The following is a 21,752-nucleotide window of genomic DNA, read 5'->3' as shown; positions in this document are numbered from 1 at the left end:
GTGTGTTCTAGTTACCTACAGACGATGTTACCTGACTTAAGACTTCTTGTTGTGAGAATCAACAAAGGCCGTGTTTTATTTTTCCCATTCGAAGTCTGTCTTTAAGCTGAGTAAAATCGTCTGGTGGTGGCAGAAATAAAGTATAAAAGTTGTCCCCGTACTGAAAGGGTTAATGTGGAAACAGCTGGAGTTGGACTGTTGGGGTAAAGTTCAATCTCATTACAACTTCGTTCATTAATAAAAAATAATGGCAACTGTACATTTTCATGTTTAAGTAATCAGGGTAATGATCATGGTTGCTCCCTCCTGATTAATTGTTTACATTAATCAGCTGGTGCGACGATGCCGCTTCTTTGTTTACAGAGATCTGATGAGACGGCGTTGCCAGGAGTTTCCTTGCATCAACCCCTTCACTACGGTGACGTGCCCTGTATCTTATTTTCGCTATCTCCAGACGATGCTTTCAACTCTTTCAGTTCGGGGACGTCATTTCCATTCTGTTTTTGCTACTTCCTGATTTTTCAATTCAAGGAGCTCTTTCAAGCCTGAATACAGTCTTCATTAATCACTTCACAACATAGTACGTTTTTAAGTCACATACAGTCCTATGGAAGTGGCAATAATAGACCGAAAATACGTCATCGGATTGAAAGTGTTAAAGTTTTGAGGGTAATTTTCGGACTGGAGGAGTTAAATTTGTAGCCTTGATTAATACCTACACGACTGGGAGAATCCTAAGCTGAATACAATCGTCCACCAGGAGCAAAGCAGACGCCATCGTACTGGAGTGTTAAACCAGCTGTTGTAATGATGTCACTTTGTTAATGACACTGATCGGCTGATGAAAATTTGTTAATAATTTGCAAATCTTGTATTCTGTGGTTGTCACGGTGCTTTTTTTTTTTTGCAGAGACCACATGGGTTATGTATACAAGGTGTCCAGGGACTTGATGCACTAACTTCAGGGTGTAATTCTAGAACTGAATATTAGTTTTAAAAAAATCAGCATGGGTCCACTTCCAAGTCGTTACGAAGCTACAATTACTGGTGAAGGAATGAGGGAGATCATTTTCACCGTGAATGTCATCAATACTGTAGCTTCGTAACAGTTGAGAACTGAATCCATGTTGATATAGCATTTGGTACTCAAAATCAACACTACAACCACCTCTTGAAGTTATTACGTTAAGTCCAAGGACACCCTGCATTTGCACACACTCTCTCGATGGAAAGGTGGCTATTATATATAAATAGATGGATGGATAGATAGATAGATACATTGATTGATTGGGTGATTGATTGATTAATTGATAGACATGGCGTGAAACAAGGCTATGTCTTGGTTTCTGCCCTCTTCAGCTTATTTTTTGCATGTGCCCTCAACCATGCAGTGAAAGATTTGGACCAAGGCATGTACCTGTGATATCTCCATGATGGATCACTGTTTGACCTTCGCCACCTGAATGCAAACAAAAAGACAGTAGAAAAACTCCTCCTCGAAGCCTTCTTCGCTGATAGCTGTGCACTTTTGGCCACCGCCGGATTAAGGGGGGGGCCCAAGGGGCCCGGGCCCTGGGCCACCCACCAAGAGGGGTCCTTCCACCAGAGCAGCAGAAAGTTGAGCACAGGCACCCACCTGTGTGGAGAAAGGTATCCCTAATATTCAAAACTGTATCTGGAACATTAAACATATTCTATGAAAAATATTTTTTATTGAACTGACATCGTCATGATTACGGACATCCATGAAGCAGAAACGACTTGTAAATCTGGCTACCATGAGCATCGAGTCAGATATACTGCGTGAATTGGACTTTAATGACATCATCAGCGACTTTGCCGCACGAAAATCGAGAAAAGTTTCTGGACTGTAATGGTTATAACTCCATCCATTCTCTGATTTGAACTTTATTTACTTGTTAGTTATACTATACTTTTTCATGAAAAATTAAATAATTTTAACTGAATTTCTCTGTGTAAATAAATTTGGTAAGAACAACTTGTGTTCATTTCATTTCGTGTTTATGCATTACATATTACAGCATTGGATGAATAGTCCCCGTTCAGTATTTCCTAACTAAAAGTGTCCTATTTATATATTAGGATTTAGGTTACCAGTCTGTGGTGTATGCCATTGGGGGAGTTGGAAAGGGGGCCTCCCTTCCAAGCGGGCCCCGGGCCTCCCACATGCTTAATCCAGCCGTGCTTTTGGCCCACACAGAAAATTATCTTCAACACATCGTTAACAGGTTTGCTGAGGCCTAGCAGTTGTTTGGACTGACTTTTAGTATTGAGAAAACTGAGATTCTTTATCAACCTGCACCTCACTCAGACACAACTGTTCCCAATATCTCTGTCAATGGCTCCAGGCTGAAAGTGTTGGAGAACTTCAGGTACTTGGGCAACACCATCTTCAGTGATGGATCATGGACAAAGAAAATCACTGATCAGATTTCAAAGGCGTGTCAGGCTCTTGGTCACTTACACACTACAGTGCTGCGGCATCACAACATTCGGTTGTCAACAAAACTGCTGGTGTACAGAGCAATAGTTTTCTCCTCCCTCCTGTACGGATGTGAAACCTGGATGCTGTACAGACGCCACGACAAGCAGCTTGAAATGTCTCACATGCGCTGCCTTTGCTCCATTCTGAAGATCCGATGGCAAGACAGAGTGTTAAACCTTCACGTCCTCAAAAGGGCCCATACCACCAGTATAGAAATGATGATCCTAAATGTGCAGTTACGTTGGACAGGCCTTGTTATCCGTATGGGTGATTCCAGAATCTTCCACCAGCTGCTGTACAGCAAACTCTCCATGGGCCATCGGCAGCAAGGTCACTCATGGAAACGCTATAAGGAAATTATTAAAACAAATCTACAATGCAGCAGTATCAGCCCAAAAGACCTTGAGAGAACTAGCAGCGACAGAACAAAGTGGCGGACTTCCATCAAGAATACCTGCATTACCATTGACGATGACTGCTGTCAGCACCTGTAGGAAGCATGAGAGATACTGCACCGAACTGCAACAGCACCTAGAGCCGTGACCTTTCCATGCACCATTTGAAGCAGGATATGTGCCTCAGATATCGGCCTCTACAGCCACCTGAAGACCCATAATAGGACCAGCTCATGATCAAATAAAAGTACCGTCTTGTTATCATGGTTTGTTACCGTAACACAGCAAAAACAGCACATGTAGCACAGATTTTTGTTAGAGCAAGTTGCCATTAAAATATTCTACCCTGAAGAAGAAAAAATTTCCAGTCCAATTTGGCCACCGGTTCCTGAGTTATGACTCATTTCTGAAGACAGGAAGTGACTTGACATGCACGTATATACAGCACCTGCTCCAGCTGAGGGCTGTCGCGCTGTGCGTTCTCTTTTTCATTTGCTTTGCACTCACTTCCTCGTGCTTCTCAATCGTTTCTTAACGCTTCGCACACGTTGCGATCATTTCAGGTAATCCGAGTGACGTTTATGTGTTGTTTTAGTCTAACTTTGTCACTACCAGCTGTCAAGGCGACATCAAAGGGCCCATGATGGTCCGTTTATGTGCTGTTCTAGTCTAACGTTGTCACTTGTATATTTTGCAGCTAACCAATTGATCGTGTTATCTGCAGCTTTGTGAATGGAACCCAAGTTGTCCACACGCAAGTCCGAGATATTAACCACTCAGCCACGGCAACTGACTGGGCGCTGGGAGCGGCGTCTTTTGGTCAAACTTTGATCGCTCATTAAATATAGTAAATGTTTTTCAGTCATAATGGGACCAAGTTTTTTTTCACACCAGCGATTTTTTTGCGATTTTTGTGCCAGTTTTAGTGCGATTTGAATGTGTGGTTTCGGCTGCCCAAAATACACACACACACAGACACAGCTACTGCTATAGTATATTAGATATAAAGCTATCAAAAACTCTACTGTGAACGCAACCCTAGTTTCACGCACTCACACCGGGAGTGGCGTTTTTTGGTCAAACATTGATCACTCATTAAATAGAGTAAAAGTTTTTCAATCATGACGGGACCACGTTTTTTCACATCAGCGAAATTTTTGTGATTTTGTGCCTATGTTTGTTTTATTTGTTTGTTTACATTTTGCTGCCCAAAATACACACACACACACACACACACACACACACACACACACACACACACACACACACACACATGGCTACTGGTATAGTATATTATATATATATATATATATATATATATATATATATATATATATATATACACACACACACACACACACACATGAGGGAGAGACAGTAGTAGAATGGATGTGGAAGATGTGCAGATTGGCCTGGGAGGAAGGTAAAGGCCTCGATGATTGGAAGTCAGGTATAGTTATTCCCTTATACAAAGGGAAAGGGGAAAAAGAAGTGTGTGGTAATCATAGGGACATTTGTCTATTAGTGTAACAAAGAAAAGTATACGGTAGGATATTTATTGACAGAGTTAGGGAAATAACAGAGGAATTAGTTGGAGAAGAACAGGGAGGCTTTAGGAAGGGAAGAGGTTGTGTAGATCAGATATTCATTCTCATATCTTTAGTGGAAATGTGTTTAGAGAATTGAAAGAAGTATGTGGCCTTCATGGATATGGAGAAAGCATATGGCAGGATGGATAGACAAGGATTGTGGAAAGTATTAAGATTATATGGAGTAGATGGGAAGTTGCTGAATGCTGTGAAGAGTATGTATGAGGGTGCTAAGGCTGCAGTGCGTGTGGATAGTAAACTGTATGAGTTTTTCTATTTGAAGGTTGGGTTGAAACAGGGATATGTCATGTCTCCATGGTTGTTCAATCTGTATATGGATGGGGTAATAAAAGAGATAAAAGGTAGGGTAGTGGATGTTAGATGGCCCTAATGAGAGAGGGCAGTATTTGGAAACTCCCTGTACTGTTGTTTGCAGATGATACTGTGTTGTTAAGTGAAGACGAAGGGGAGCTGCAAGGCTTGGTGGATGAGTTTGGGAAAGTGTGTAAGAAACGGAATTTAAAGGTGAATGTAGGGAAGAGTAAAGTTATGGTGTTCGAGAGAGGTGAAGTCAGTGAATGTACAGTGAGGTTGGATGATGAGGAAATGGATAATGTGAGTATGTTTAAGTTCTTGCATAGTGTGATGAGTAAGGAAGGAAGTCTGGAGGATGAAGTGCTTGAAACGGTTGCAACAAGAAAGAAATGTTGCTGGTTCCTTGACGGCAGTGATAAGAAACAGGGAAGTGTGCATGGAAGTGAAAAAGTTAATACATAACAGTATTGAATACCAACTCTGGCATATGGAGGTGAAGCTTGGACGTTGTTGGAGGGGCACAAGTCAAGAGTGAGAGCAGTGGAAATGAGTTATTTTAGAGGAGCCTGACAAATGTGGATGTAAAAGAGCGTTGTGGTGTGGATGTGGATGTGATAGGAAGCATTAGGAGAAACACACTGAGGTGGTTTGGTCATGTGGAGAGGATGGAGAGTGAGAGACTGACGAGGAGAGTGTATGTGAGTGGGGGTGGGAGGGGGAGAGAGGGAGGGGAAGGCCAAGGATGAGATGGAGGAATGGATTGGAGAGGTATATGAGAGAAGGTGGTATGAAGTGGGAGAAGGGCAGTGAAATGACGGGGGACAGGGTGACGTGTAGGCTATTTGTATGCGGCCAACCCGAATAAGGGATTAAGGTGTCTGGCAATATATATATATATATATATATATATATATATATATATATATATATATATATATATATATATATATATATATATATATATGGAGCCTCTGTGGTACAGTGGTAAAGTGTGCGTTTTGTTACACTGAAGAACGAGGGTTCGCGCCACGCCAGGGTACTAAACTTTGGGAGCGTTCTTCTGGCCACGTACTGCATTGGCGGACATCAGGGGTGCCGCGGTTGAACCAGTGTCGCATAATATAAATTATGCTTGTACCCAGTCGGCTTGCGTGGGCCGATTACACTTGGTTCACAGACTACACACACATCCAAAGCCACTCCAACACTACAACACACTTACAAGCACTTCTCACCCTACGTACAAGGTCTACCAGACAGCCTAAGCCACTTGTAGTCAGGTGGCTTAGCGGCAAATTTTGCCATTATCGTTACCCGGAGGATAAAAAAGCACCGAATTGGTATGAGGCTTCCTTGGGGTCTAATGATGAACTTTAGAAGGGTGCCCTCTGGAAAATTTAAAAAAATATAGATACCCTATACTGAAGGTGGAAAATTGGCATTTTTCTAAAATATTAAAAATCGTGATTAGATGATATTGGTTGAAGATACATAAAATTTGATACCATACTTCTGATAGGAAATTAAATTTTACATTTTTTTTTCTATGCACTTTCTTGATCCGATTCACCATTTATGAGATAATGAGGTTTTTTGAGTTTTTCAGTTTTTTTTTTAATTGTAATAAAAGTATACTGGTTAAAGATATATTAAATTTGAACCACTGTTAGAAAAGAAATTAAATTTTGCATCCTTTTTATTCGTGACAATTTTTTATTTTTAAATCAGATTCACCGTTTACGAGATATTGAGGGTTTTTTAGGTGTTGAGTAAATATTTCATAAAATTTTCCCATTTAAAAGATTATCATCATTATAGGCATTACATGGATAGGAAATTGCACTCTGTACTGCGATATTTTATTATTATTAATGAAACAGCCATAAAAAATACATATTTTCACAAAAAAATGTACTAGACTAAACTTTTATAAAAGTAACTACAATCATTGTAGGCAAAGAACTTCATATTTTTTTACTGTAAATTATGATGTTTATGAAAACTGGCTGAAATCAATTCAGTATCTCCCACAGGAACTAATAAGCAAATGCCTACACTATATCCCCCAGTGCCATCAGCTTCTCCTCTTTAGACTGTTGTCCTATTTTTCTAATACATTTGCACTTACAAAGTGGTGAACAATCTACATTTGCTTTAACACACTTGCAGACGGAGCAGTCCCCTTTGCAGGAGCGTTTGATCAGTTCCCTGCACGATCTGGACACTTCTGGAATAGTCATTCAAAATGGTACCCATGACCCAGATACCTTGGTCCAGGCAAAATCCTGTGGGGGAAGGAACCACAAGCTGTTTCTCTGTTAGTCGTCCAGATTCCTGCTTGATAAACTGTGCGGTGGACATGCTGCAGGAGCGCATCACTGGTGGGGTGGCAGTCTGTCCATTGCCCGATTCTTCTGACAAAAGAGTCCCCTTCTTTGTTTCATTGACTGAACTCAAAGGGCTGGTTCTGTCATACAATATGACAGTCAATCTCTCTAGCTTCTTGAAATGTTCATCTTTGACATCCAGCAACTGGAATGGACGACCAGCGAGATACACATAAACCTGCCAAGCCTGCCAAACCGACTTCTTACCCTTGCCATTGAAGGCAGAGGTTGTGTCGCAACCTGAAAATGCATGGAACACAGTTAATGCTCGTGATTTTGGCTCACTGAGGCTTGCACAAATGGAGTTTATGTGGTAAAACATGTAGTTTTTGCCCATACCAAAGGCTACCCATATGTTGACGAAAGGACAAGTCGCAATCAGGTCATGAAATATGCCTGCAAAGATTACTATATCGTCTGTGTCTACAGTAAGCACTTGAATAGTCTTTGCTCCATGCTCCAATGCATGCACTACATGGACCACTATTGGGGTGTCTGCCTTCTCATGATTACAGTTTTGCATGGGGGTGCTGGCACTGATAGACTCCACAGTTTCCCCTGAGATAACATATACGGCTTTGGCTGGTGGCCAGTTGAACTCTTTAATTTTAGCAGTCAAAAAAGGAAAACAGCTCCTCCTTGTTGGTTGGGTCGCGAAGGAAGTCCATTCAATTGCCTGGCAGTTTTGTCGTGCCTGACACCTTCCCGAATAGTGGTCCATGTAGTGCATGCATTGGAGCATGGAGCAAAGACTTCAAGTGCTTACTGTAGACACAGACGATATAGTCATCCTTGCAGGCATATTTCATGACCTGATTGCGACTTGTCCTTTCGTCAACATATGGGTAGCCTTTGGTATGGGCAAAAACTACATGTTTTACCACATAAACTCCATTTGTGCAAGCCTCAGTGAGCCAAAATCACGAGCATTAACTGTGATTCCATGCATTTTCAGGTTGCGACACAACCTCTGCCTTCAATGGCAAGGGTAAGAAGTCGGTTTGGCAGGCTTGGCAGGTTTATGTGTATCTCGCTGGTCGTCCATTCCAGTTGCTGGATGTCAAAGATGAACATTTCAAGAAGCTAGAGAGATTGACTGTCATATTGTATGACAGAACCAGCCCTTTGAGTTCAGTCAATGAAACAAGAAGGGGACTCTTTTGTCAGAAGAATCGGGCAATGGACAGACTGCCACCCACCAGTGATGCGCTCCTGCAGCATGTCCACCGCACAGTTTATCAAGCAGGAATCTGGACGACTAACAGAGAAACAGCTTGTGGTTCCTTCCCCACAGGATTTTGCCTGGACCAAAGTATCTGGGTCATGGTACCATTTTGAATGACTATTCCAGAAGTGTCCAGATCGTGCAGGGAACTGATCAAACGCTCCTGCAAAGGGGACTGCTCCGTCTGCAAGTGTGTTAAAGCAAATGTAGATTGTTCACCACTTTGTAAGTGCAAATGTATTAGAAAAATAGGACAACAGTCTAAAAGAGGAGAAGCTGATGGCACTGGGGGATATAGTGTAGGCATTTGCTTATTAGTTCCTGTGGGAGATACTGAATTGATTTCAGCCAGTTTTCATAAACATCATAATTTACAGTAAAAAAATATGAAGTTCTTTGCCTACAATGATTGTAGTTACTTTTATAAAAAGTTTAGTCTAGTACATTTTTTTGTGAAAATATGTATTTTTGTATGGCTGTTTCATTAATAATAATAAAATATCGCAGTACAGAGTGCAATTCTCCTATCCATGTAATGCCTATAATGATGATAATCTTTTAAATGGGAAAATTTTATGAAATATTTACTCAACACCTAAAAAATCCTCAATATCTCGTAAACGCTGAATCAGATCAAAAAATTGTCACGAATAAAAAAGATGCAAACCTTTATTCCTTTCAAACAGTAGTTTCAAATTTAATATATCTTTAACCAATATAGTTTTATTACAATTAAAAAAAAAAAAAACAAATACTAAAAAAAAAACTCATTATCTCATAAACGGTAAATCGGATCAAAAAAGTGCATAGAACAAAAACAATGTAAAGTTTAATTTCCTTTCAAGAATGTGGCATCAAATTTTATGTATCTTCAACCAATATCGTCTAATCACGATTTTTATTATCTTAGAAAAATGCCATTTTTCCACCTTCAGTATAGAGTATCTATATCTTTTTTAAAATTTTCCTGAGGGCACCCCTTCTAAAATTCATCATTAGACCCTAAGGAAGCCTCATACCAAATTCGGTGCTTTAATCCGCCGTGTAACGAAAATATCGCCATGCTACCTGACTATTTGTAGAGTTACATTGGCTGTATTGTCCACGCTTCGGTTGGGATAGGCCGGTCCTGCAGTGGACACTCAAACTGCTGATGAGATGAGATGGGATGTATATATATATATATATATATATATATATATATATATATATATATATATATATATATATATTTATATTTATATATTTATATATATACACATTATGTATGCTTGGGGTTTCATTTGTCTTGGAAAGTTCATATTACATCTCTTGTAAAATCTGCTTCCAAGAGATTGGGTGTGCTAAGCCGACTCCGTTCCTTCTTTACCCCTGCCCAATTGTTGACTCTATACAGGGGATTTAACCACCCCTGCGTGGAGTACAACTCTTATGCGTGGGGAGGCTCCCAACATACAGCTCTTCTCAATAGGGTGGAGTCATAGGCTTTTCGTCTCATTAACTCTCCCCCTATTACTGACTCCCTTCAACCTCTGTCTCTTCGCTGCACTGTTGCATCTTTATCTCTTTTCTATCGCTACTTCAATGGTCACTGTTCCTCTGAACTGTCTGCATGCATTCCTCCACCTCTACGACGGGCGAGTAGCACTCATCTAGCAGCAAACTCTCACCCTTTTTCTGTCCAACTCTCTAATGCAAGAGTTAACCGTTACTCCCAGTCCTTCATTTATGCAACATGTCAGCTCTGGAACTGTCTATCTCTGTTTGTATTTCCTGCTTCCTATGATCTCCAGTCTTTCAAACGCAGTGTGTCCAGGCACCTCGAAATGAATGAATCTTGAATTTGGCTCTCTCTTGTATTTTGTTTTTCTCTTGGAAGGAACAGTTTTGTGGGCTCGTTGCTTTTTGTTCCTTCTTCCTCACGTAAATATATATATATATATATATATATATATATATATATATATATATATAAATATTTATATATATATATATATATATATATATATATATACGTAGGTATGTATATCCATCATCCAATCCAAAATTGTCCAATGAGGAGTGTAGGAGCCGGGCGCTAGGCAGTTAGTCCCGACATTTAAGATGAGAGTGACCAGCTGCACACATCATTGAGTGGCATTACATGAGCAATCAACCCCAACCACCCGTGGGATATACGAGTAAACCTTCACCGGCTAAATCCGATTGGAGCTCAATAATTACCCACTAAACCACCAGGCGCCAAAATTTGGTTATATGGTTTCCACCCAGTGTAGTACAGTAAATGGTTTCCTGGAGTACAGAAAACCATTTGGCTTGTCACTCAGTGTTGAGTCACCCACAGTCAGAAGGAAGAGGAAAGAATGAAGGAAAGAAAGACAGAAGAGGGAGTGTAAAGCTACCCGTAGGCAGAAAGGTATGGAAAGAATGAAGGAAAAGAAGACAGAAGAGGATGGAAGGAAAGAAGGATGGAGGAATGGAAAGGGCATACACCCGACAGCAGCACTACATCGAGTGAGTAGTGCTGCTGTCGGAATTGGATATATATATATATATATATATATATATATATATATATATATATATATATATATATATATATATATATATATATATATATATATATATATATATATATATATATGTGTGTGTGTGTGTGTGTGTGTAAATTAAATAACTTAAACAGTTTTTGTGCGATTTTTTTTACCAAACCTGATAGAAGGTTTGAGGGTCAACCAAGTGGCTGACCTTTTTTTTTTTTTTTTAGTAAAGCTATAGTTCAAAGGTCAACATCACATTGCAAAGTCAACTTGTACAGTTTTGATTCTGATCCGGTTTAGACCAAGCTGGTGGATGAGATGAGGTTCAGCCACAGCGTTAACTTTTTTGTAGCAAAATAAGGTAAAGGTTAAGATTACATGGCAAGATGAACTTAAACAGATCTAAACGATGGTATTTGTGATATTTCAGTGCAAAGCAAAAAGGAAGTGATTAGATTTTGGGAATAATCCGCCAAAGGCCCAAACATGATGGAAAGTCTGCGGGTCAGCCAAGAGTGAAGAGGTCTATTTTTAAAAACAATGGGTCAGTGGTCAGTGCCACAGAACAAATTCAATTCAACAGTCTTGATTTCATTTGACCAAGCTTAATGTAACGATTTAGACCCGGGCAAGAACGAAGTAACTGGATTTTTAGAACAACCGACCAAAGGGCAAGGTAACAGGGCATAGTGAAATGTTTGACCCTTAGACCAGTAGTGTGGAGAGGGTGTTCTACTCTCTGAAAACCCCTCCTTGTCAGGCTATGTTCATCCCTTGACCATGTAATGGCACGTGCTAGGTATAAGTTTACTTTTTCAACGAAGTTATAACCATGATAGTTTTACATAGGCTACTTATCACATGAATCCGACTTGCTAATCTCGCCCTGTATATAAATCTCCTGCAATGCCTGTCAGTCTGTCCCGAACAGATCAAGATGATCGCATATCATGTCTTAGTTTTCGGGTGACCGTGATCAAAAGACATTCATGTTGGCTTCAAACAATTTCACTAAGAACCGACTCCCCTAAGCTGAATAGAATCGAGCGATAGTAGCAAGGATGAAATAATTATTACGATATCGCACTGCAGCGATTGTTGAATTTTGCTTCTAATTCCTTCACAGTGTTGTTTCAGATCAACTGGCGGTAGCAAGTACGAAATAAGAAAGGTGTCATTGTACAGAAGGGATTAACTTACCTCAACAACGGCCCTTCTTTCCATCCCAGGTCTCTCCCTTGTATACGAGTATACTCCTCAGCCTCCAGTCACGGTCTCATCCTTGGCGTACCTCCCTTCCTTCCCCGATCCACTTCACCGTTTTTCGACTTAATCAGTCAGTTGCAGTTTTCACCACAGCCCAACTCAGGTTCTGTCAAATCATACTCAGCTCCTGTCCTTCATCTCCCACGTAGACCAGCTCTTCGTTTTCCTCTGTTCACTTTACAGATATTCAGACTGAGACATCCTGGTACTGATCATCATTTCATCCCAGTTCACTTTGGCTGGATGAATCACTCTTGCGTGAAAATGAAAAACGGTAAATAAAAGCCACACTTGTAGACAAAGAATATTTTTAACAAACGGTTTCGATGAACACTATCTCCATTATCAGTGGCCTTGACGACTGACGATGGCGGCAATGTCCACCGAAACTGTTTAGTAAATATATTCTTCGTCTACAAGTGTGGGTTTTATTTACTGCCAGATCACTTTCCTACATGTCTTACTCATATGTCTCTCTGTCTCACCTGTGGTCTACCTCTCCTCCTGCCCCTGTCCATTTCACCATTATAGCCTATATCCATACATTTTGAATACATGGGCCGGATAAATCTGTTGTTATGTACTGTATATACTCGTCTAGAGAGAGAGAAAGAGAGAGAAACAAACAGACAGACAGAGGGGGTTACAGGTAAACTCCGAAAAACAACTTACCGAAAGCCAGACACTCGAGGAAGAGAAAAACAGGGTCAGTGTTTGTCAAAGCACAAATTGGAGTTCTGACTCACAGAATCCCATTAAATTTTTCTGCACTTACGGTTGTGCATATTCTTTTCTAGTGTGTTGTGCTTGGAAGTGAATTTGATATAATTTAGTCATAATTTGGAAACAGTACAGAACAGGATAATCTTGATATTATCATAAGTCCTTTTAAGCATCATTCGGGATTAGCGCTTCATACTATAAGAGGAACACAGGTACCAGGATACGTGAATCCTTTTTCTCTCTGATAAAATGTTAATATAAAGGTAACAGGAGTTTTTGTTAAAACTCTCAAGTGTTGCTGTACGGCGGTCAGTTATGAAGTTGATATCAGTTCAAACAAAAACTGCAATTGCTTAGAATGAAGCAAAGCAGTTTTAATAGAGCAAAGTATAAAGATATATACGAATACACTCATCTCCGAGGGGAATGACAAAGGGTTGAAGAAAAAGAGAGCATTTAAATCTTTTTTTCTTCGTGGCGTTCGTCGAGCTGTGTCTCAGAACGTTTGTATATAATTTTTCTGTGTAATGCAGAGCAGCCGTTTTAACACTATCTATCTATCTATCTATCTATCTATCTATCTATCTATCTATCTATATATATATATATATATATATATATATGTATATATAGGACACAAGGGATGCTGTGGTTGAACCAATGTCGCTTACTGTAAAGTACTATATGCTTGCACCCAATCGGCTTGGGTGGGCCGATTACACATGGTTCACAGACTACACACACATCCAAAGCCACTCCAACACTACAATTACACTTACAAGCACTTCTCACCCTACATACAATCTCTACTAGACAGCCTACGCCACTTGGTAGAGATACATTGGCTGTACCGTCCCGACTTCGGTCGGGATAGGCCGGTCCTGCAGTGGATACTCAAACGGCTGATGATGATGATGATGATTATATATATATATATATATATATATATATATATATATATATATATATATATATATATATATATATATATATATATATATATATATATATATATATATATATATATAGGTGGGGGCGCTCGCCATCCACTCACTCGATGCAGTGCTGCTCTCGGGTGTCTGCCCTTTCCTCTCCATCCTTCTTTCCTTCATTCTTTTCTTGTCCTTCTGCTTACGGGTGACTTTACACTCCCTCTTCTGTCTTTCTTACCTTCATTCTTTCCACTTCCTTCAGCCTGTGGGTGACTCTACACTGCGTGACAAGCCAAATGGTTTCCTGTGCACCAGGAAACCATTTACTGCGCTGGGTGGTAACCATATAACCAAATTTTGGGGCCTGGTGGTTTAGTGGGTAATTATTGCGCTCCAGTCGGATTGAGCCGGTGAAGGCTTATATCCAAGGGGTGGTTGAGGTTGATTGCTCACGTAATGTCACTCATGGATGTGTGAGGCTGGTCACTCTCAACTTAAATGTCGGGACCAACTGCTTAGCCCCTGGCTCCTACGCTCCTCATGGGGCAATGTAGGATTGGATGATGGATATATATATATATATATATATATATATATATATATATATATATATATAGCCCGACGCCCAAATCCCGCAAAGGGTGGCCGCAGACAAAACGCCTCCAAGTCACTCTGTCACCCACCATTTGACTACCCTCCCCCCAACTCCCCCCCCTCCCTCATATACCTCTCAACTCCATCCCTCCACCTCATCCTCGGTCTACCCCTCCCTCTCCCTCCCTCCACCTCACCTACATACACCCTCTTAGTCAGTCTTTCATTCTCCATTCTCTCCACATGTCCAAACCACCTCAGTGTATTTCTCCTAATCTTTTCAACCACATCCACATCTACCCCACAACGTTCCTTCACTTCTTCATTCGTCAACCTGTCCCTCCACGTCACTACACATGTTCCTCTCAAGTAACTCATTTCCACTGCTCTCACTCTTGACTTGTTCCCCTCTTGCAAGGTCCACGCCTCGCTTCCATACGTCAGGGTAGGGATCACATTACCATCATGCAGTGACTTCTTAATTTCCATACTCACCTCCCTATTTCTCATCACTGCTTTCAGTGTACCAACAACCTTTCTTCCCTGCTGTACCCTTTCACGTACTTCATCCCCCAAAGTTCCATCCTTACTCATCACACTACCGAAGTACTTGAATGCACTCACATTCTCCATATCCTCACCATCCAACCTCACTGCACACTCTGTGACTTCATTCCTCTCAAACACCATAACTTTACTTTTGTTTACATTAACTTTCAGCTTCCTCCTCCTACACACTGTCCCAAATTCATTCACCAAACCTTGCAACTCCCATTCATCTTCACTCAACAATACTGTATCATCAGCAAACAGCAACACCGGAAGCTTCCAAATCTCACCCTCATTCATTAGGGCCACCCCCACATCCACTGCCCTACCTTGCACCTCCTTTACAACCCCATCCATATATATATTAAACAGCCATGGAGACATCACACACCCCTGTTTCAGTCCCACATTGAGATCAAAGAACTCACTCAGCTCACCATCCACTCGCACCATAGCCCTAGCTCCCTCGTACATACTCTTCACAGCACTCAACAATTTCCTCTACTCCATATATTCTTAATACCTTCCACATACCTTGCCTATCTATTCTGTCATAAGCTTTCTCCAAGTCCATGAAGGCAGCATACACTTTCCTTCCCTTCTCTAAATACTTCTCCACAAAACATCTTAGAACAAATATCTGATCTACACACCCTTTTCACTTCCTAAATCCCCCTTGTTCTTCTCCAACTAGCTCCTCTGTCATATGCCTAACCCTATCAATGAGTATTCTACCATATATTTTACCAGTCACACTAAGAAGGCAAATACCCCTATGGTTACCACATACTTCTCTCTCCCCTTTTCCTTTGTACAGAGGAACAATTATACCTGATTTCCAGTCCTCTGGAACCCTTCCCTCTTCCCAAGCCAATCTACACAACTTCCATATCCACTCCACAACAATCTCACCCCCATACCTAAGCATTTCACCACACACTCCATCAATTCCTGGGGCCTTTCCCAGCTTATTCTTTTTCATCGCTTCCACTACTTCCGACCTACTGATCTCTTCCTCCCTCCTCTCATCTCTTCTTCTCCCAGCCATTCCCCAACCACTTATCACACTGCTCTCACTCTCTACATTCAACAAATCCTCAAAGTGCTCCTTCCATCTCCTCAATTTCTCTCTTTCTCCACCAACAATCTATTATTCATATCTTTCACTCCCCTACTATTTCCCCTTTCACACTGCCTTACTTTCTCTACCTCCTTCCAAAACAATTTCTTACTCTCCTCCATTTCACACTCAGATTCCTCCCAAACTCTTCATCCACTTTCTTCTTACTCTCCTTCACCAGTCTCTTAACCTCCCTTCTCCTGCTCACATATACCTCTCTCTTCTCTCTCTCATCTTCTCCCCTACCTCTACTCGCTAACCATTCACCATATGCCTTCTTCTTTTGTTCCACAGCTCGTTTCACCTCATCATTCCACCATGCTGTCCCTTGCACACCCTTGCATCTCCTCCTCACTCCACAAACCGCCTCACACGCTGCGCTTATCTCTTCCGTGAATATCTTACTTACGTCTTCCACCCCTTCCATCTGCTCTAGCTCATACCTTCCCAATCTTTCTTCCACTATGCTCTTATACTCTGTCATTTTCTCACTATCTTGCAATTTCTCCACTCTTCTCACAGGAGCTGCTTCCTCCTGTCTTCCCCTTCGTCTCCTCAACCACTTTCTTTGCAGCTCTACCTTGGCCATCACTAAGTGATGGTCCGAGACTCCATTCCCTCACCCTCTCCACACTCTTGCATCCAACACTTGTCTTCTCATTCGCTCATCCACACACATATATATATATATATATATTCTCACAGTATTATGGTCCTAATCCTCTAATATTCAGTATAGCCCTTCTGCATCTATCCAGCAGTCATTTCAATCCACATTGGAGTACTGCTTTCATGTATGGCACTACACATACATTACATATTACTTGAAGGAAAGAAAGACTTTTTTCTCAAATTAATTCCCTCTCACTGACTTCCTGCATCACTCACTGCTGTCATTAATACCCTGGGCACTTCGTTGAGTTCAGCCTATAGCCTCCCATGAACTGCTGGGAATTCAATAAATTCCTTCACTATGAGTCTCTCCTGAACCGAATAAAATCTGTTGCCACTGACAAAAATGGAATGAAAAAGATGCAATCGTAAAGGACGAGTTTAGAGTATCAGGAAGCACCAATCTGTCTAATACAAAATTAATGCGCAATTTTTCGGTGTGTTTAGGTCCACAACTGACTGAACGGTACTCGTGTTTAGAACAATCCGGCTCAGTAATCCTCCTCCCATATCAAGCTATCACTAAAAAGCAACTTATTGAAACATCCCGAACTTGCCAGATATTAACTTTACGCTTTAGTCTGAATTAATTATGGAGTAACAAACTTTGCAAGTAGTGATGCTAGGTTCTCTCTTTTTTTTTTTTTTTTTCAGAAAAAATAATAGATACATAAACAGTTAATTAAATGACTGAAACAAAATAGCCATCGTAAATGAAGAAACCTATAATGGCATCTAAATTTAACACACCTCTGCTAATTAGCCCCACTTACCTTTACTAACCCCACACACCTACAATGACTATTACTACACACCTACACTAACACCACACACCTACACTAACTAACCCCACACATGTACACTAACACCACACACCTACACTAACTAACACCACACACCTACACTAACTAACACCACACACCTACACCAAAACCACACACCTACACTAATACCACACACCTACACTAACACCACACACCTACACTAACACCACACACCTACACTAACACCACACACCTACACTAGCACCACACACCTACACTAACACCACACACATACTCTAACACCACACACCTACACTAACACCACACACTTACACTAACACCACACACATACTCTAACACCACACACATACTCTAACACCACACACATACTCTAACACCACACACCTACACTAACACCACACACTTACACAAACTAGCAACACACACCTACATTAATCCCACACACACAAACTAGCAACACACACCTTCACTTACTAACACCACACACCTACATTCACCCTACACACCTACACTAACCCCACACACCTACACAAACTAGCAACACACACCTACACTAACTAACACCACACACCTACACTAAGTAGCACCACACACCTACACTAACTAACACCACGCACCTACACTAAGTAACACCACACCTACACTAACTACCACCACACACCTACACTAACACCACACCTACACTAACACCACACACCTACACTAACACCACACACCTACACTAACACCACACACCTACACTAACACCACACACCTTCATTAACCCTACACACCTACACTAACCCCACACACCTATACAAACTAGCAACACACACCTACACTAACTAACACCACACACCTACACTAAGTAACACTACACACCTACACTAACACCACACACCTACACTAACACCACACACCTACACTAACACCACACACCTACACTAACTAACACCACACACCTACACTAACACCACACACCTACACAAACTAACACCACACACCTACACTGACTAACACAGCAAATCTAAACGTATTTAACCTGTCCTTGTCTAACCTCATATCTAATCAAACCTAACCCAGTACACCTAATCTGGCCTAACTTAACCTAATCCCAGACAACTGCACTAATTAACCACACCTACTGAAACATAAACTCACACACACATATCCTGTCTTCAACCTAATTATCTTAACCTAACACCACACACCTAATCTGCCTTAATCCTACCTAACCAAAGCCATCGTAAGCCACACATGTGCACTAATTAAGCCCCATACCTGTCTGCCCTCAGGTATGGCCCACAGGGAGTGTCTGGAGGACGGCCGCTGGTTCAGACACCCCAAGACCAACCTCACCTGGTCCAACTACACCACCTGTGTTGACCTCGATGACCTCTCGGTAGGTGACGGTGATGGGGTCGTGTTCTCCTGGGCTTACCAGGTTCCCATACCACCTTCTTCTTCTCCTCCTCCTCCTCCTCCTCTTTACAAATCTATTACTCTTACTTAATTCATGTACTTCAAGGAGGTCAGTGTGTATTTTAGTCTTACTCTCTGTAGACGAATTTATTTAGTCTAGGATATACTTTGAAAAAGGAAGTCTGGAATAAACTTAAATAACCCTGTATTGGAAATATCCCTCAAACTGAATAAACAGTCTGATAATGTAAAGAATAAAAAATGAGTGACGTACTAGTGTTGAAAGTATTAAAGTCTTTGTTCTTGTGGCCTTGGGAGATTCCTCTAGAACATCCTCCTCCTCCTCCTTCTTACAGATTTGTTTACTTTGTTTGTAACAGAGTCATCAACATGAATAAGCGCCTTACTTCACACTCCTCTTTGTTCAAATGGTGTGAAGCACGAGATAACCGACATACAATAATACATGTCACCTGCGGCTTGCCGCACTAAAGTCCCGAAGATGATTTCTCATATTACGATCCTTGGCGTGTGCAGGGGATTTACAGTTATGCGCTGATATCAGGTGTCACAGTTGCTCTGTTCGATTGTGTGATTCTCTCAACAGGAGGTTTTATTATGCACGTATCCTTCAGCACATAAAAGAAAGACGACTTCTCTCTCTCTCTGTATATATATATATATATATATATATATATATATATATATATATATATATATATATATATATATATATATATACTGTATATATATATTGTTACGGAACAGAGAAAGATAATGTACACTTTAAGTGAGAATACTAAAAAAATCACTACTGTCCCGTAAAGTTCCAGGTTCAAAACAAAAGAGTTAGGTAAAATTACAAGTTAAAGTTTAATGCACAAACTAACAACAAAACATTCAGGACTCATAAGGATAATGTAATGGCAAAAAACAGGTTAAATATATGGTTAACTGCAATAGCCTCTATTAACACGAAATTAGCAAGAGTAAATTTACCTAAGTCAGCCCTGATAAAATGAAAATACACTGGGTAATGCTCAGTTAATGCAAGATAAATTATTACAGATACAAAATAATATTAATGATGACTGACGTAAAGAACCTTTACATAAATTACAAAAACCTCATTAGGCCTACAAATTAACAACTTATGCTATACAGTACAAGAACAAAATGCAATAACACTTATATTACACACAGCTGCTAGATGGTTGGAGAATTCCTGAGCACTCATAATAATAACTGTACAGGGGAGGACAGAGATGTGAACAAAATGAAGAGTAGATCTAAGTGGCAATAATGCAGAGACTGAGCTCATTATATAGGGGCCAGCAGAGCTTGATACAACTTGTATGAAGGACGCGCAAATGAAGCCATGGGGACAAAGAGCTGACAATCCTATTCTGAACAACAGAAAGGACGACTTACTCTACTATAACGGTAGAAGGGGGTGACTGAGGCAGAACACGCTCGTGATCAAACATGCAGCATACTGTGTGTTAAAATTACACAAAGGATGATGAAATCATAGGCTATGTAACACCTCCCCACAAAGAAAAAGAAATTTACAAAGGAAATTTCTTATTACTCTAAAACAATCTGTCTAAAGTCTAGATAAGCAATCTGCAATAACATTTTCTTTCCCCTTGACATGTTGTATGTCTAATGAATACTCCTGAAGAAGTAGACTCCATCTTGTCAATCTCTGATTTTTATCTTTAAACTTACTAAGGAATTTCAGTGGGTTATGATCGATATAAATGACTATGGGGTCAAAACCAGAACACAAATAAAAATGAAAAATGCTGTAAACCCAAAATCAAGGCCAAAAGCTCTTTCTCAATAGTTGAGTAGTTCTTTTGAGGTGGAGTGAACTTCTTACTGTAATAAGATACAGGGTGTTCAATACCCTGATCATCCTCTTGCAGCAAAACAGCCCCAGCTCCTGTATCACTTGCATCAACAGCCATCTTAAAAGGCTTAGCAAAATATGGAGTAGCGAGCACTGGCTGACTTAATAGGATGGCTTTAAGTTTGTTGAAAGAGGATTCACAGTTATCGGTCCAGACAAATTTAACTCCCTTTTTCAGTAGGTCTGTAAGTGGTGATACAAGAATAGAAAAGTTAAGAACAAATCTCCTGTAATAACCTACCATTCCCAAAAATCTTTGTAGCTCTTTCCTACTTTTAGGTCTGGGAAGATCACTTATAACCTGAACCTTAGCTCCTGGCGGTGCAACATGTCCATCACCAATTACGTACCCAAGGTACTGAACTTTAGCTGGACCAAACTCACACATTGATAAATTAGCTACAAGATTAGCATGAACCAAACGCTCAAGAAATTTACTGACATGGCATAGGTGATCTTTCCAGTTGTCACTGAAGATTAATACATCATCAATATAAACAACACACCCTGCCAAACCCTCTGTTACAACATTCATGAGCTTCTGAAATGTGGCTGGTGCATTCTTCATACCATATGGCATTACGGAACATGCAAAAGTCTTTCCTAGTGTTACAAAACATGAGATCTCCCTAGCACGTTCAGTCATAGGTACTTGCCAGTATCCCTTTAACAAATCAAACTTACTTATGTACCTAGCCTTTCCGATCTTGTCTATGCAATCTTCCACGCGAGGGAGAGGGTAAGTGTCTGTTTTGGTTATCTGATTAACACGTCTGTAGTCGATGCAAAGCCGCTGTGAACCACCTGGCTTAAGGACTAGAGTGACAGGAGAACTCCA

At 40.6% G+C, this 21,752-nt stretch overlaps 2 protein-coding genes and 1 pseudogene across 2 annotated transcripts in view; 2 read left to right on the top strand and 1 right to left on the bottom strand.

Annotated features, from left to right (window-relative positions):
• The window catches only part of LOC145401969 (calcitonin gene-related peptide type 1 receptor-like), a 160,552-nt pseudogene extending 158,861 nt beyond the window's left edge, over window positions 1-1,691 (bottom strand).
• An 87-nt stretch (window positions 1,692-1,778) lies between these two features.
• Window positions 1,779-3,000, top strand: LOC145401968 (uncharacterized). The gene is made up of 2 exons (XM_080274072.1): window positions 1,779-1,870; window positions 2,370-3,000. Exons 1-2 carry the CDS (start codon window positions 1,779-1,781, stop codon window positions 2,998-3,000), a joined length of 723 nt encoding a protein of 240 aa, XP_080130198.1.
• A 4,932-nt stretch (window positions 3,001-7,932) lies between these two features.
• Window positions 7,933-21,752, top strand: part of LOC145401966 (calcitonin gene-related peptide type 1 receptor-like) — a 127,778-nt gene continuing 113,958 nt past the window's right edge. The window contains exons 1-3 of the mRNA XM_080274071.1: window positions 7,933-8,047; window positions 8,148-8,504; window positions 18,873-18,979. Of these exons, the coding sequence (XP_080130197.1) occupies window positions 7,933-8,047; window positions 8,148-8,504; window positions 18,873-18,979 (579 nt within the window). The remainder of the gene's footprint in view (window positions 8,048-8,147; window positions 8,505-18,872; window positions 18,980-21,752) is intronic.

The sequence above is a fragment of the Coenobita brevimanus genome, chromosome 57 (assembly GCF_032717465.1).
Source record: "Coenobita brevimanus isolate Jiangsu-jjx chromosome 57, ASM3271746v2, whole genome shotgun sequence".
Lineage (NCBI taxonomy): Eukaryota > Metazoa > Arthropoda > Malacostraca > Decapoda > Coenobitidae > Coenobita > Coenobita brevimanus.
Note: the sequence above shows the minus strand (reverse complement) of the source record. Positions and strands in the feature narration are given on the sequence as shown.

Coding starts and splice junctions, on each gene's coding strand:
- LOC145401968 (XM_080274072.1), top strand. CDS start 1,779: ATGAGCATCGAGTCAGATATACTGCGTGAATTGGACTTTAATGACATC. Junction 1,871..2,369: donor TCGAGAAAAGTTTCTGGACT/GTAATGGTTATA, acceptor CAATGGCTCCAG/GCTGAAAGTGTTGGAGAACT.